General features: G+C 41.0%; 1 protein-coding gene across 2 annotated transcripts in view; it reads right to left on the bottom strand.

Moving 5' to 3' along the window:
* tbc1d16 (TBC1 domain family, member 16) overlaps positions 1 to 13,546 on the bottom strand; it is a 29,031-nt gene that overhangs the window by 10,403 nt on the left and 5,082 nt on the right. For both annotated transcript variants that reach the window (XM_032587520.1, XM_032587521.1), the window contains exons 2-8: positions 12,574 to 12,786; positions 11,699 to 11,861; positions 11,032 to 11,337; positions 3,547 to 3,741; positions 3,293 to 3,440; positions 3,035 to 3,199; positions 1,662 to 1,810 (exon numbers count right to left, since the gene is read on the bottom strand). In XM_032587520.1, the coding sequence (XP_032443411.1) occupies positions 1,662 to 1,810; positions 3,035 to 3,199; positions 3,293 to 3,440; positions 3,547 to 3,741; positions 11,032 to 11,337; positions 11,699 to 11,861; positions 12,574 to 12,754 (1,307 nt within the window). In that variant the 5' untranslated portion in view covers positions 12,755 to 12,786. The remainder of the gene's footprint in view (positions 1 to 1,661; positions 1,811 to 3,034; positions 3,200 to 3,292; positions 3,441 to 3,546; positions 3,742 to 11,031; positions 11,338 to 11,698; positions 11,862 to 12,573; positions 12,787 to 13,546) is intronic.

Genomic DNA, 13,546 nt, shown 5'->3' with positions numbered 1-13,546 from the left:
TGATTTCAAAGTGGCTTCCATGTTATCGAGTTGAGGTGCAGATGTAATCAGCAGGAGATCTTCAAGTAAAATAAAGATTTACAGGTGCATCTTTATAAATTAGAATGCAAGTCTCTCATTACATACACGGTGATATGTTTCAGGTCTTTAATTGTGTTAATTTGAATCATTATGTTTTACTGCTAACGAAAACCCAAAATTCAGTTTTCTAGACATAAGATCAACAGAAATTTATTTTAATACAGAAATTATGAGGAAGACTAATGACTTGATAATTGTCAAACACATAGCCTCCACAAGGAAGAATAAGTCACAGAGGAAATTGGATGTTGAGAGTGTCTAAACTTTTAATTGAAAGTTAAATGGAAGGAAAAGCTGTGGAACAAAAATGTGTTACAACAGCTCCATGGAAAACACTGTGACGCAAACGCAATTAAAGGATTCACAAAGCCATTACTTGAGGTCCAGTTGGCTTTTTTAAGATGCACAACACACAAAACCATTCAGGAAGTGGGATACAGGTCTTGCTTTCATTGTGTTAAATCCAACCTGAACCAGAAGCCGCATAAGTCTTACTACCATTACCAGTTACCATTACCCATTATTCATCTTAATGAATAATGTGCCTTGGACCATGGGAGGTGCCTGGTTGACAATCATTGTTGCTAGTTGTGGCAGATGTTCTATATTAAGTTGGAACTTCAAAAAAAAAAAAAAAAAAGTCTGTCCATTTCAGTTTGGTCCTATTTTATGACCCGCTTTTATTGCTGACTTATCCAGACACACACCAGTCCTCTCAGCATATTGTTCAGGGAATTTCTGCAGTGGTGCAAAATACAAGTGGAGCCATGTATGTAGCTCACTGACCTGCATGGGCTACATCAGTGAAGCTTGTTTATAGTAGTTATTTATCCAGTTAAATTACAATTTACAATCAAATAATGACCAATTTGAAAGGCTGACTGTGATATTTTGTTTTATAGAAAGAGAACTACATGTTATGCAAACTTGACATTCAGTTTTATTTTGGTTAGCTTGTTGGCCCGTCAGAATAGGAAATTTTACTGGACAATAAATTGTCCCACTAATTGTAACGATAATATTGTTGTTTGGAGACCATTTTCAAGTAACATACTGATAATGGCATAATAACGCAAGTTTTCCCTCTCAAAGACCAATAAACTTTTATTTTGTAAAGAACTCCTAACACTGGAACTGAAAGATATTTTTTAAAGCACAACCAAAATCATAAATAAAAAGGATTATGACATCTCTGTAAACAGATTTGCCATTTAAAAAGCATTAATGACCAGAATGGGAATTATCAAACTCTTTTTAATTTATCATGCGATTAATTGATTAATTGCATATTCAGCTGATCATATCCATCTCACAGATAAAGGAAGCAGTATCTTATGCTAACGGAGCCCAAACCAAGTATTGAGTCCGTCAGCTATGCAGTACATGGTCATACCTCTCAGTAAGGATATATTATTATCAATCTTAATACTATGCATAATATTTCAGGCAGATTTCTACAAGAATGTTCTTCTTCCTGTGTAGAGAAAGCGTTGTAAGAGAATGTGCTTTAAAATTAATGATGAAATTTGTTTGATTGATCGATTTATTGATTGATTATGTAGCATTTTTTCACTGCCCACCTTCTCTGCTGGATGTCGTGGTAGTGAGCTCGTTTCTGCAGCCTCCAGGCCTCTCTTTCCTGAGAGCTGGAGTCGTAGCTGTAGTAGTGCAGCAAGAAGGGCCACACCTCGCCTCTGATGGATGGGTCGATGCCGCCAAAGAAGATAGCCTGTCGAAGAAGCGGCAGGTGGGTAAATACGGCAAACACGAAGGGAGGGACATGCTCTGGCAGCAGGGCATGTTGACATTTCCTGCTAGCATGTCTTACTTTCTGCATTACGCTGTGAAAAAAGAAAACAATGAGTGTTTATTCAGCACATCCAGCAAAAACAGGACTCTTCTGTTTCCTTATTTGAACTTTTACTGAAAAAAAAAAAAGTCTTGGTCATGGTCTAACTGCCACTGAGTCATTACAGTAGACGGGTAAACCAAACAGCGACTCAATTCCAGAGAACGCAAATGACTCAGAGGGGGTACACTGGCAGGGACAAACCCTTCCATTATTTACAGGCCAAGCTGATGATTGAAACTGAAACTGAGAAGCTTGCAAGCTGAATTTCATTATGACTTGACTAACAAATATAAAAGAAAAAGGTGTGAAAATGGCCACTTTCATCAGTAGTGAAACATTCTCTGACTTGGTTTCTCATCCATACAATGTAGAGGGAAGGAGCCCTGACTTTCTAGAGTTTAGAAGATGCACAAAATGTAAGGAAGGAAGGAAGAAAATAAAATAAAAGAGTTAGGACCCAAGTTAGGTAGGGTGGACATAAGAAAGCAACAAGAGGACAGAGACAGACAACAGGTTATTATGAAAACAAAGAAACAAGGTGTGGAGTAAATCAGGATAGAAAGAGTCAAGGTAAGATAAAAGGAGAGAAAGGAAAGAAAGACAAAGAAGAAGAAGGACAAACATGAGAAACAAAAAAAAGAAGATACAAAGAAGTATAGAAGAAATAAACAAGGGAAAAATAAGGAAGTAATGAAGGACACAAAGGAGGAGGGAGACAACATTTAGATGATACGACAGGGGATAAAGTCCAAACATACAACTATTTGTAAAGACTTGTATGTTCCTTATTCAACCTTAACCAGAAATGGAAAACACACATCCATTGTCTAAGTTCGCTCATTCTTGCAGGATCGTTGGGTAGGGCTATTTTCTTCTTTTCGACTATGTGAGGAAGCCAGAGTACCCGGAGAGAACCTAATGCACTCAAAGCAGAAAAACCCACAGCTTCAGACTCGAACGCAGGACCTTCTTGCTGCATGGCAGCCTTTGCCACCAAATGTGCGGAAAACGTTTGGTGGCAAATGTTTTCCGCAATCTCCTGGAAAACGCTGAAATCGAATTTCCAGACTCTTTAAGAGTGTGTATGAACTGTGGATTTACCTTCCGCAGCTTGTACTCCTCCTCCACCTGCCCGCTGTGGTTGATGTGACGCAGCCAGGCGGCGACGTCCACCCGCCTATAAAGCCTCTCCTCGGGGTGCGTCTCAGCTGATGGTAGTGTGGGCCTCCGGATGGAAAACTGCATGCAGGACTTTTCATCCGACACCTTCACACAGAGTAAGGAAGAGGAGTAAAAAGATGAATCGAAGTTTTACCAACAAAAACCCAAAAGAGAGGTTGACCTTCGCCTAAGTCTGACCTGGTCTTTAGGCTGGGTTTCCCTGCAGCATTTCCACTGCTGGAAGACCTCAGCCAGCTTGTCCAGACCAGCATGATGGAAGTGAAGGATCTTATACTGGCTCTCCCTGCTAGCTATCACAAGCTGGCCACTGGTGCACGCGTCATCACTGCAACAAAACAATAAATGATGCAAAGACAAGTTCACAAGGGGTACAACTTCATGACCCTGTAAGAATCCCCCCAGGGGATTTTTTCCATTTGCTCCCCGCTGACCTGAAGAACAGTCTCAGCGACCTCATGTGACCCAGGTCCACCCTGAAGACTCCACACAGCTGCTCCAGAGCCAGCAGCTTCTGTTGCTCCTCCCAGCGCATGGCCTGCGACTGGCCGCTGCCCTCGGATGGGGCGTGGCTGTCCAGACTGGACGCAGAGCTCACAGAGTGGTTCATGGACTCCTCGCACAGTTCCCTGCAAAAACATGACCGAGATTTTAACGAGTTTCACACTGTGCCCCACATGTCCCTCATAAAGATGTCCGTACTCATCGAACGTTTCCACACATTGTTGCATTAAAACCACAAATTTTAATGTCTTTTACACAATTTTATGACAAACCAACACAAAAAAAGAGCACAAATTTGAAATGATTTTCAAATTGTACAAATTGAATTGATGAAGTATGGGATGCATTTATCTTCAGCTCCCTTTACTCTGATGCCTCCAAATAAAATCCAGTACAATTAACCCTTCACTGCCTAACATGTCATTTTTGATACAAGTTCTTCAGATGCCTTGAGTGTGTTAAAAAAGTTTTGCGCGTTCCAGCAAACATCCTGTAAACAGTAAATATGTTGCTGATTATAGCTTACACATTCTGTGTAATAAAAAGCAAAAAGCATAGAATAAAAGTGTAATATACTGTACTTCAAAAAATTACTGCTAAATGCTTGTGTGGAATATTTTTACATGCCTGTAAAGACACATTTTTTTCATATGATGATTACAAGATGATGATACATGATATAATAAAAAGTTGCTAAATCAAAGCTGTTATTTGATTACTCATACTTATTTTTGTTTAAAATAACTGTTTCCCTTTCAAAAATGACTTATTGTATCAGACTTTCTGCAGATACAGATAAAACATTTTTACTAATGTTTTATTAGTTTAAAAAAAAAATCCATCGTTACATCTCAGTCTGAACACACCATTCTCACCATGAGACATTTTGGTGGCAGCATCATGCGGTGTGGATGTTTTCCTTTAGTCAAAAGAAGGAGCTAAAAGAAAATGGATGCTATTAAAAAAGAAAGTCATGAAGAAAACCTGCTGCAAATGCCTTGGTGTTCACTATCTAGCAGGACAGCAACCTTAAAACATGTAGCCGGAGCTATATTTTTAGTGGCCCAGTTAAAGTTCAGACTGAAATCTGTGAGAATCTGTGACAAATTATGAAAACAGAGACGCTCTCTGTTGACTGAGCTTGAGCTATTTTGCAAAGAAGAATGGACTGAAATTTCAGTCTGTATAAAAGCAAAACTGCTAGAGACAAATCCTACCAGCTGCGAGACCCTACAGCAAAAGGTGTTTCTGGAAAGTATTGATCTAATTAACTGTACACACATGCAGGGGTGTACAGTTTCATATTTTCATTTGGTTACTCACTATTTTGTGTGTGACAGAGTTCACACTGTAATGTTTGATTATTAAGCAAGTCAGTAAGTCATCAAACCAAAAAGGTTCATCTAAATAATTGAAAGTAAAAAATTTAAAGGATAAAACACAGAAAAAACAACACTTCAAAACAAAATCAGTCAATTTCTCTTAAAATTCATTGTACATTTTGCATCATGTACAATGAGAAATAATTCCAAACAACATGTGAAGCGAGACGCATCACAGTGATTACAAATCTGCAGCTCAGGACTGCATCTATGTTTGCATCTCTATTACATTACTCCAAGAGGCTGCGAGTAGGAGGAATGCATGAAGACTACCAAAGACAAATACACACTCACATATACGTACAATAAAATCTGAGCACACACACACAAATCACACTGTCCACCACCCAATTTCCCTTGTCATTCCCCTCATGGTGAGTGTGTTGTTCCCGGCACTGAAACCTGAGCTCAGGGTTCCTCGGCTTGCAGGAGGAGACACACAATCACACATTATGCATACAAATACATGGAAATATGCAGGAAAACAGAGAAAATATGTTGGCAAAACCATGCATAGCACACAACAGTAAAATATATTACAAGAAGCTTTAAATGACTTGATTACTCTGAGTCTTTCTCTCTTTCACACACACATACACACACACCCCTACACATAAGTGAATGAACCATGGCTAATGACCATAATGCACTCTCAAACACGAATCTAGACATGGTAACGCAGAGAGAGGGAGACGTGTTAAACCCACTGACATTTGAGAATCAGGCATCTGAATAAAGATTTTCAGCATTGCTTGCATGGAAACACACCAACAGAAAACCAAAAACCAGATGTTCCCCAATTTAAAAATGGCATTTCAAATATCGGAGGCGTGAAAAACTAATTATCTCCCAGCAGTGAAATAGTTTTGACATTATTTACTGAAAAGGTGCAAACACATGTAGCAGATTGGTGCTCATGTGAAAAGGGTGCAGCCAGTTTGATTTTTTCCATCCTGTCTCTGTCATGTCTGGCTAATCATTTCCCTGTTAGCAGATGGGAAAATAACAAGCCTGATCAATCCAGGCTGCAAAGCTTCCCTGTGTTATCTGCTGATTTACTGCGCTCCGTCTCGTGTATCGCGCCGCAGAGTGAATCATTGGGGTAGAGGGGGGATGGAGTAGAGGCACAGCGAGGTCTGCTAAGGGAGTTAAGTAACATGAAATATGGAGGGAGTCCTGTCTTCATAACCCCAGTGACTGTCAAGTTAGGAGTGTTTACAAGGCCCTTCAAGTCTTGTTAATTCCATCTGTCCTTCATGCTTGGAGCACATAAAAGTGCTAAAACAAGGGAATGGACTGAAAAGCACAGATCGCGCTGAAAACTACAGAGACAAGCTTATGTCAGAATTAACAAGCCCATTCTAAACATTTATCAGGCCACGCTGTGCAAAGTGTAAACAAGCTGTTTTGATGTCATCAAGCCGCTGTAGCTGGCACGTCCCATCAGGCCAGAGCGAAACGAAACGGCCCCGAGGCCTTTCATCATAACACTTTTCCTCTCCAGAGGAAAGTGCTGCCAGGTCACCCTGAGAACCACGGCCGAGCACACACACCCTCCCGCCCTCACCCCCAAGCCCCCCCCGCTGGGACTTCCAGGTCCTTCATCTAATCCCCAAAAGGAACAGAGTGTCAGAGGAGAACAAGAGGGCGGGTGGTGGTGGTGGTGTGGGCCACACTGCAGCCACATGCTGGAAAACGGTCAGTGCGGCTCGCCAGAACCCGTGATCTACCAATAATCCCAAACGGACGCACATAAAAGTCAGATGGAAACTTTAATGGCGTCATGAGTCAGGATTTGTTTTGAGGAACATTAGTTTAACAGCAGATCACTTAAAAACACTTTGCAGAAGTACTCAGACTGCTTTTCACAGCCCCTCGCTTTACAGCAACAAACTTCAAAGTATTTTTGGGAGAGATTTTGGGAGAGAGAAGTGAAACGTAAATAGTATGCTGTTTTTAAATTAGAATCTTATATTGTGGCATGGATTAGTGGTCAATTATTTGCAGAAATGCCTTTTACTGCCATTGTGGCTGAACGTCTTTTGGGCCGTGTTTCTACCAGCTTTTCATAGACTAAAACCTTCATGTATTCTTTGCAAAATAGCTCAAATTCAGTCAGATTGCTCAGGAAGCATCTGTAAAAAAACAAAAAAAACAAATTACATCTCATCTACTGATCCAAATAACAGCCATCAGCTCTTGCTTTATGTTTCAGATCACCATCCCTCCACCCCAATTTCAAGACTTTTGTTGCATCTAACAGGTTTATTTCCATCGATCGTCATCCTCTCTCACCAGCATTTCATTGCTAACAAAACATGCCCTCAGCAAGATGCGGTCACCACCACACTTCCCCATGGGGATGATGTGTTCAGGTCCATTGACTTGTGGAACGCTGCAGCTCTTCCCGAGCTACCATGGGCTAATAGGACAAATGTAGACAATTGGTTTTTCTGGGTTTTATTTAGAGCCATCAGAGTCAAACACAGCCCCACACCAAAGTTCAAGTAGTATTAATACTTTTACGAAGTACTATACAAAACTTTTAAACTTTAAACATTATACTTTTACTCCGCTCAGTCAGAGTTTAAAGTCTTTTAAAAGTGGTTTTGATCAATCTTCTCTAATAGGTCAGAGTTAAGTGATTTAAGAAAATGATCTGAACAAAAACAGAGTAAGAACAAAGTTCAAATAAGGTACTTATTAAAGATTACAAGACTGACAAATTATAACAAAAATCAGACATGGCTTAAAGCCTCTTTATTATACTAGTTGTGAACTGCACTGATAAGTGTTTACGAGTTGAACTTGCCTCGTTTTCTAAAGTCAGAAGTCAACACCATAGCAAACCAATGCGCTGAGCTTTAATCACATGTTCACGTTCCTTAAGTAAAGCCTTGGGAAGGCAGTACACACTGACAGCTCCATAATCTACAGTCAAACTTTAAAGAAACTTGTTAAGAATCTTGACAGACATTGCTGTGGATTTCTTCTTTGCTCTCTCCCTCCCCTCTCCTCTTTTCCTGCCCCCCTTTTCATCCACTCTCACTCTCCCATACGCGGTTCTTTCTCTTTGAATGATTCCAAGTGACATGTTTCCAGTTCCTGGCCCCTTAACAGTGTCAATTAAAGCAAGCGAGAGAGAGAGAGAAAGAGAGATTGAGTGGGTTCCAGGGTTTTGGCTGCCACTCCGCTCTCTTCAGCGCTCTAATCCGGAGAGCTGACATTCAGCCCAGCACAACAACCCTGGGAGCAGTGGGAATCAAAGGGCTTCACACAGACTTTAGGAAGAGAAGGGGAAAAAGGTGGAGGAGTTTGTGTGCATGTGAGGGGCTGGGGGGATCTGAGAGGTGGGTGACGGCTCAAGTAAAAGAAGAGATGCAAAGTAGATAGTAGTGGAAAGTGATGGACGGGAAAAAACATCTGAGTGGCAGAGAGTTGCAAAAACAGAGACTAACAGCAAAGAAGAGTAAAGGTTTGAGTCTGCGGGGCGGACAACACTGCCAAGTCACACACTAACAGTGCTTACAGCCAGCTGGGGTCAGAAAAAGAGGTTAAAAATGCTTCAAACACACACACACACACCCACACACTGACTGACTCACTCTCTCTGACACAGGCACACACATTCTGGGCTGCATGTCAGGCCGAATAGCTGCGTGAGGAAACAACCACGAAGGGAATCATAAAATTAAATGACTCCGAGGTCCAAACAGCAACACAATCGCTGTCCAGATGGCTCCCCCAGATTAGAGAGCAGTCTGCGCAGGCACCACAGTTTCAGTGGTGTTTAAGCTTCGGATGAGGGAAAACAATCAATGTTCCTGTGAGCTGCTTTGAATAAGTCGAAAATATTTCTCATCCCTCCTGCTGAAGTCATCTACCTGCTCTCAGTCCCTCAGGGGCCTCGGGCTGCAGAGCCTGGAGGCAAAAATGTGGCCTGAGAATAAAAACAGCTCCAAATGCCTTCAATTCTTTTCTTTCTGGCTCCACCTGCTGGATGATCAGAGCAACTGAAGGAAGGACAACTGGTTGAATATTACAACAAATTATAACCAGGGTTTCAGTTAGTTATACAACAAGTCATTACTACCTCTTCATATATTAATCTGCAATTTAAAACAGTTGTATGTCTTCAGAAACTGCTTTTGCACTAAACTCATAGAAAGCATATTCAGACACCATTTAAAATGTGATCAAAGCAAATATGTGCAACTAGGCAAAATTAGTGGCACCTCTGACTTCATTAAACACAACTTTATATGACTTATGACACTTTTAATTTTATATCAGCTTGGATTAACTTATTTTGAGGCAAGAAGACATGAGCTGGATAACAGGATTTTAAAAAGATCTCAATATCAAATCTCTGAAGTTCTAAGTGCATATAACGGTTTACTGAAACAAAACACTCATCAAGTCTTAAACATGTAAAACTTTTGGTCAGATTCACCTGATAGAACTTTGTGCCATAATGACTCTCTGTCTGAAACAATGAATCCAATGTTAAGGAATGCAAGCTTCTCCATTCTCTATATCAGTGGTGCTGCCCAAAGATTTTCTTCTGGGCCCCCCAATGGATTACAATAAAATCCCTCCCCCAAAAAAGAAAAAAAGAAATCAACTGGGCACACACATCGTTCAACCAGACATAAACCTATAAACATATTTTGTTTTCAAACTCCATTGAAGTTTATTTCACACTTCAGGTTGCAACAAAACACATTACAAACCATCTCTACAGTGAAACACTTTTGTGTAACTGTTTTTGATTTTTTTTTTTTTTCATCCATACCGCTTCCCGCGCCCCCCTGCAATGGCACTGCGCCCCCACCTAGGGGGCGCGCCCCACACTTTGGGGACCACTGCTCTATATAATCCAGTGGTGCCCAAAGTCGGTCCTTGAGGGCCAGCATCCTACATGTTTTAGTTCTCTCCCTGGTTTAGCGTACCTGGATCAAATGATGTTTCACTGGAAGGCCTAAGAAGAACATTGACATGCTGGAAAGGTTGTTACTACCACCATGGAGAGAACTAAAACATGCAGGATGCCGGCCCTCGAGGACCTACTTTGGGAACCCCTGATATAATCAAAAGCAAATAAGTCCAATTAAGTAGTAATACAACAAAATACCCAACATATTTTTTAAATGAACGCTTAAATTTTAACCCACTTTGTAGATTTAAAGTAACAAAGAAACAAGAAAATTATACAATCTGTTCTGTGTAAAAGTTTCTATCAATAAGAGGAAAAAACAAAACCTGAATCCTGCAATTTTTTTCTATATTTAATTAATTTGTTTATCATTTATCTACAGGAACATTTAATACAGCGCTATGTAGAAGTATTTGCACCCTTATAGATTCTGTTTTTGCTGCTTGATTTTGTTGCACTTAAATGTTTCAGATCATCAAAAAAACTTTATACTATCCAGAAAAGATAACCTAAGTATAAAATATAGATTTTATATTATAGTATACTTTACAAAAAACAGTGTGCTATAAGAGTTTTAGTAGATGTAGTGCTGTTCATGTTTTGAACATGAACAGCAAAGTAAATGCAATTGGTTGAGGCATTTGATATTTTGAAAATAAAAACAGAAGCACAACATAATACTATTTAATCTGCCAGTCACCGATCAGAGGCAATGAAGGGAAAATTGGCTGAAAACTACACATGGGGCAGGAGCCAAAAAATGCATCTACTACCAACACCTATGAGTTGTAAGTACACAAATACTATAAACTTATAGTTGTGGAAAAACTAGTATGAATCATCAGGAAATATTTATATTTTTCCCTCCAAAATAGTAATAAAGCTTATTCTTAGGAAGGAAGAAGTACAATGAGTGAGATGTTTCTAAAATAACAATATTGCACACTGATGTTGCAATAATGATATACAGTACAGACCAAAAGTTTGGACACAACTGTGTGTCCAAACTTTTGGTCTGTACTGTATTTGTAATATTTTGTGCAGAAGTATGTACAAAAAAAATACCCCAAACCCATGTCATCCACTGTCTCACTGACCTGCTTTCTGGGTCCAGGAAGACGGAGCCACTGCTCTCACACAGAGCCTCGCTGACGGGCGACAGGCAGAACGGCGAGGAGAAGGTGTCCGAGTCGGAGCCCATGGTGCTGTCCCGGCTCACCTCGTCCGACAGCTCATAGGACCCTTCATCACCCTCCTCCCCGGCTAAAAGAAGCTGCTGCTGGTTAGAGGAGGGGTCTGAGCCGCTCTCACCCACCAGGCTGTGGGCTGAGGTGCTGCTGGTGATGTTCCTCTCCTCATCATCCTCTTCCTCTGGAGCGGCTGCTGGAGGACGTGAGCGCGGCCTACAGAGGATGGTTAGTTTGAAACATCACAAACATGATCTTCGGTAACACTTTATTTGATGGGGTGTGCATAAGACTGACATGACATTGTCATAAACATGACATAACACCTGTTATGAACATGAAGGAGTCTTTATGAGTGTCTATGACTGTGGTCATGAAGTGTCATTCGGTAAATAATGACACTTTTAATGCAAAGCTGCTCTAAAGGTTTCATTGAAAGTCCATTAAAAGTGCTAACTTTGCATTAAAGTGTCATTATTTACAAAATAATAAGTTGGCACATATTTATATGCTTCTTTATTTTCAGTATGCACCCATATTGTGTTAATATGCACTGATCTGGTGCCCACCCTCGTACCTCCTGCCTCTGCGGCGGGCGTTCCTGCGCACAGGCGAACTCTCCGGAGTGATGTATCTCAGCGCCTCCTCGTCCTGCCTCTGGATGCGGGAATTCGGCACCCACGTCAGAATCAGCGTTGAGCCCAGGCACTCATCTTTCTCAACATGTACGCACAAGTAGCCTGCAGGGGGCAACAAAAACCATGTTGATGTTAAGACATTTTTAAAAATGTTTTAGTTGAACTCAATACTAAAATATGTCTCATAAAAAATAAACCCTTGTGCACACTCCCATAATGATCAGGACATTTGTTCACTTTTATTTAGGACTCTGTCCCAGACATCCATTGAACTACATGACATGCTGGTGTTTTTATAAAACTCTCTAGCCCTGAGCCTTGAGCTAAGCTTCAAGTTTTTTGGAGGATGTTGGACTCTCAGTGAGTTTTTTTAGCCATTGCTGCTCAGTTTTTTTATGTCTATGTGAAGAGAAGAGCTGAGCTGAACCAAGCCCCGCCTTGTAACAAAAGGTACGGGAGCTGAAGAACCCAAAATACAACAGAATCCACTGCATAGCTTTTCCTACTTAACGATATCGGCGAATTCTGTGAATTTCCACCTTTTATCCTGGACTGCATTTTGTTTATTATCCCACATCCCAGAAACCAGTAGGCCTTCAAATATGGAGTGTACTTCTAACTGAAACTGTATACTTACTTATTACGGTTCATAATAATTTATTATTTGGTACATTTTAGGTAATTGTTTAAATCCAACATAACGCATCTCTATTGTCATACTAGACTCAGTCAAATAACCTCCAACCTCAACAGAGCTCTAAATGATAAACAGGTGAAAGAAAAAGCAGGTAGTTCTGTATCTGTGCAGCCAAACCTGGGTGGTGCTCAGCCAGGCCCGGGAGGGGCTCCGCAGGGTGCACGCAAACATTATTCTTTGAGAAGATGATCTCGCCATCCAGCCCCGAGCGCAACGATGAGCCCCCCGCCCCGGGGTTTAAGGTCAGGAGGTCGGAGGCCTTGGAGGAGGCACGCCGAAGGAGCCGACCCAGAGACATCTCCTCAGGCACTGGGACACTGAGCCCATCCTCTGAAAGGAGACGGAGAGCAGAGAGAGACAACGTTGGAGCCTCATGTGGTATTTCATAAGGATGGAGCACAGAGAAGAAGGTTGGGTATCAGGCAAAATCATTTCTGTCTATTTAATAGACACAATGTTGACCCAGTTTCAATGAACTGGGTCAACATCGTTACCCCAACAATATTGCTATTTAAAATTTCAAGTGTTTCCAAGAATTGTGATGCCATGCACCCTAAGGTTGTCAGGGATGGGAACCAGAGCCGCAGCACCACAGATTATCTTAGGAAATACCCACCTCAAATGGTTGCCACTGAAAAGTTCAATCTTACTTTCATTTTTAGAAAGCGCAGCTCAATTGTCACCCCAACAACACCAGAAGCTGTCAACTGAACTCTGAAGAGAAACCAACCAAATAAAGTAGCTCCTAGCTGCTCTTCTTACTTTTGACCACCAGATGACACCAAAGAGGACTGTGTTGTAAACTAATTTTTTTGTTTGTTTGTTTGTTTTAGCAAAAGCTTCAATGCTGCAGAAAGCATCCTTTGGGCTTCACTAGAACAGCATTAAAAAGTGCCCAATCTTTCTCATTCTGAAACAAATTATACCAATTCTGCTGCAGCTGTCATAAGGGCAGAAAAAGCAGTGCGCCCAGAAATAAACTACCGTAAATATAATTTTAAAAGCACAGGTTGAAAATAAATCCTTCCATTAAAACCTAGCGGTTGACCAGGGTCCAGATCCAGACCACAGCTATGGGACCTCTGACCCA

The sequence above is a fragment of the Xiphophorus hellerii genome, chromosome 16 (genome assembly GCF_003331165.1).
Source record: "Xiphophorus hellerii strain 12219 chromosome 16, Xiphophorus_hellerii-4.1, whole genome shotgun sequence".
NCBI classification, from domain to species: Eukaryota; Metazoa; Chordata; class Actinopteri; order Cyprinodontiformes; family Poeciliidae; genus Xiphophorus; species Xiphophorus hellerii.
Note: the sequence above shows the minus strand (reverse complement) of the source record. Positions and strands in the feature narration are given on the sequence as shown.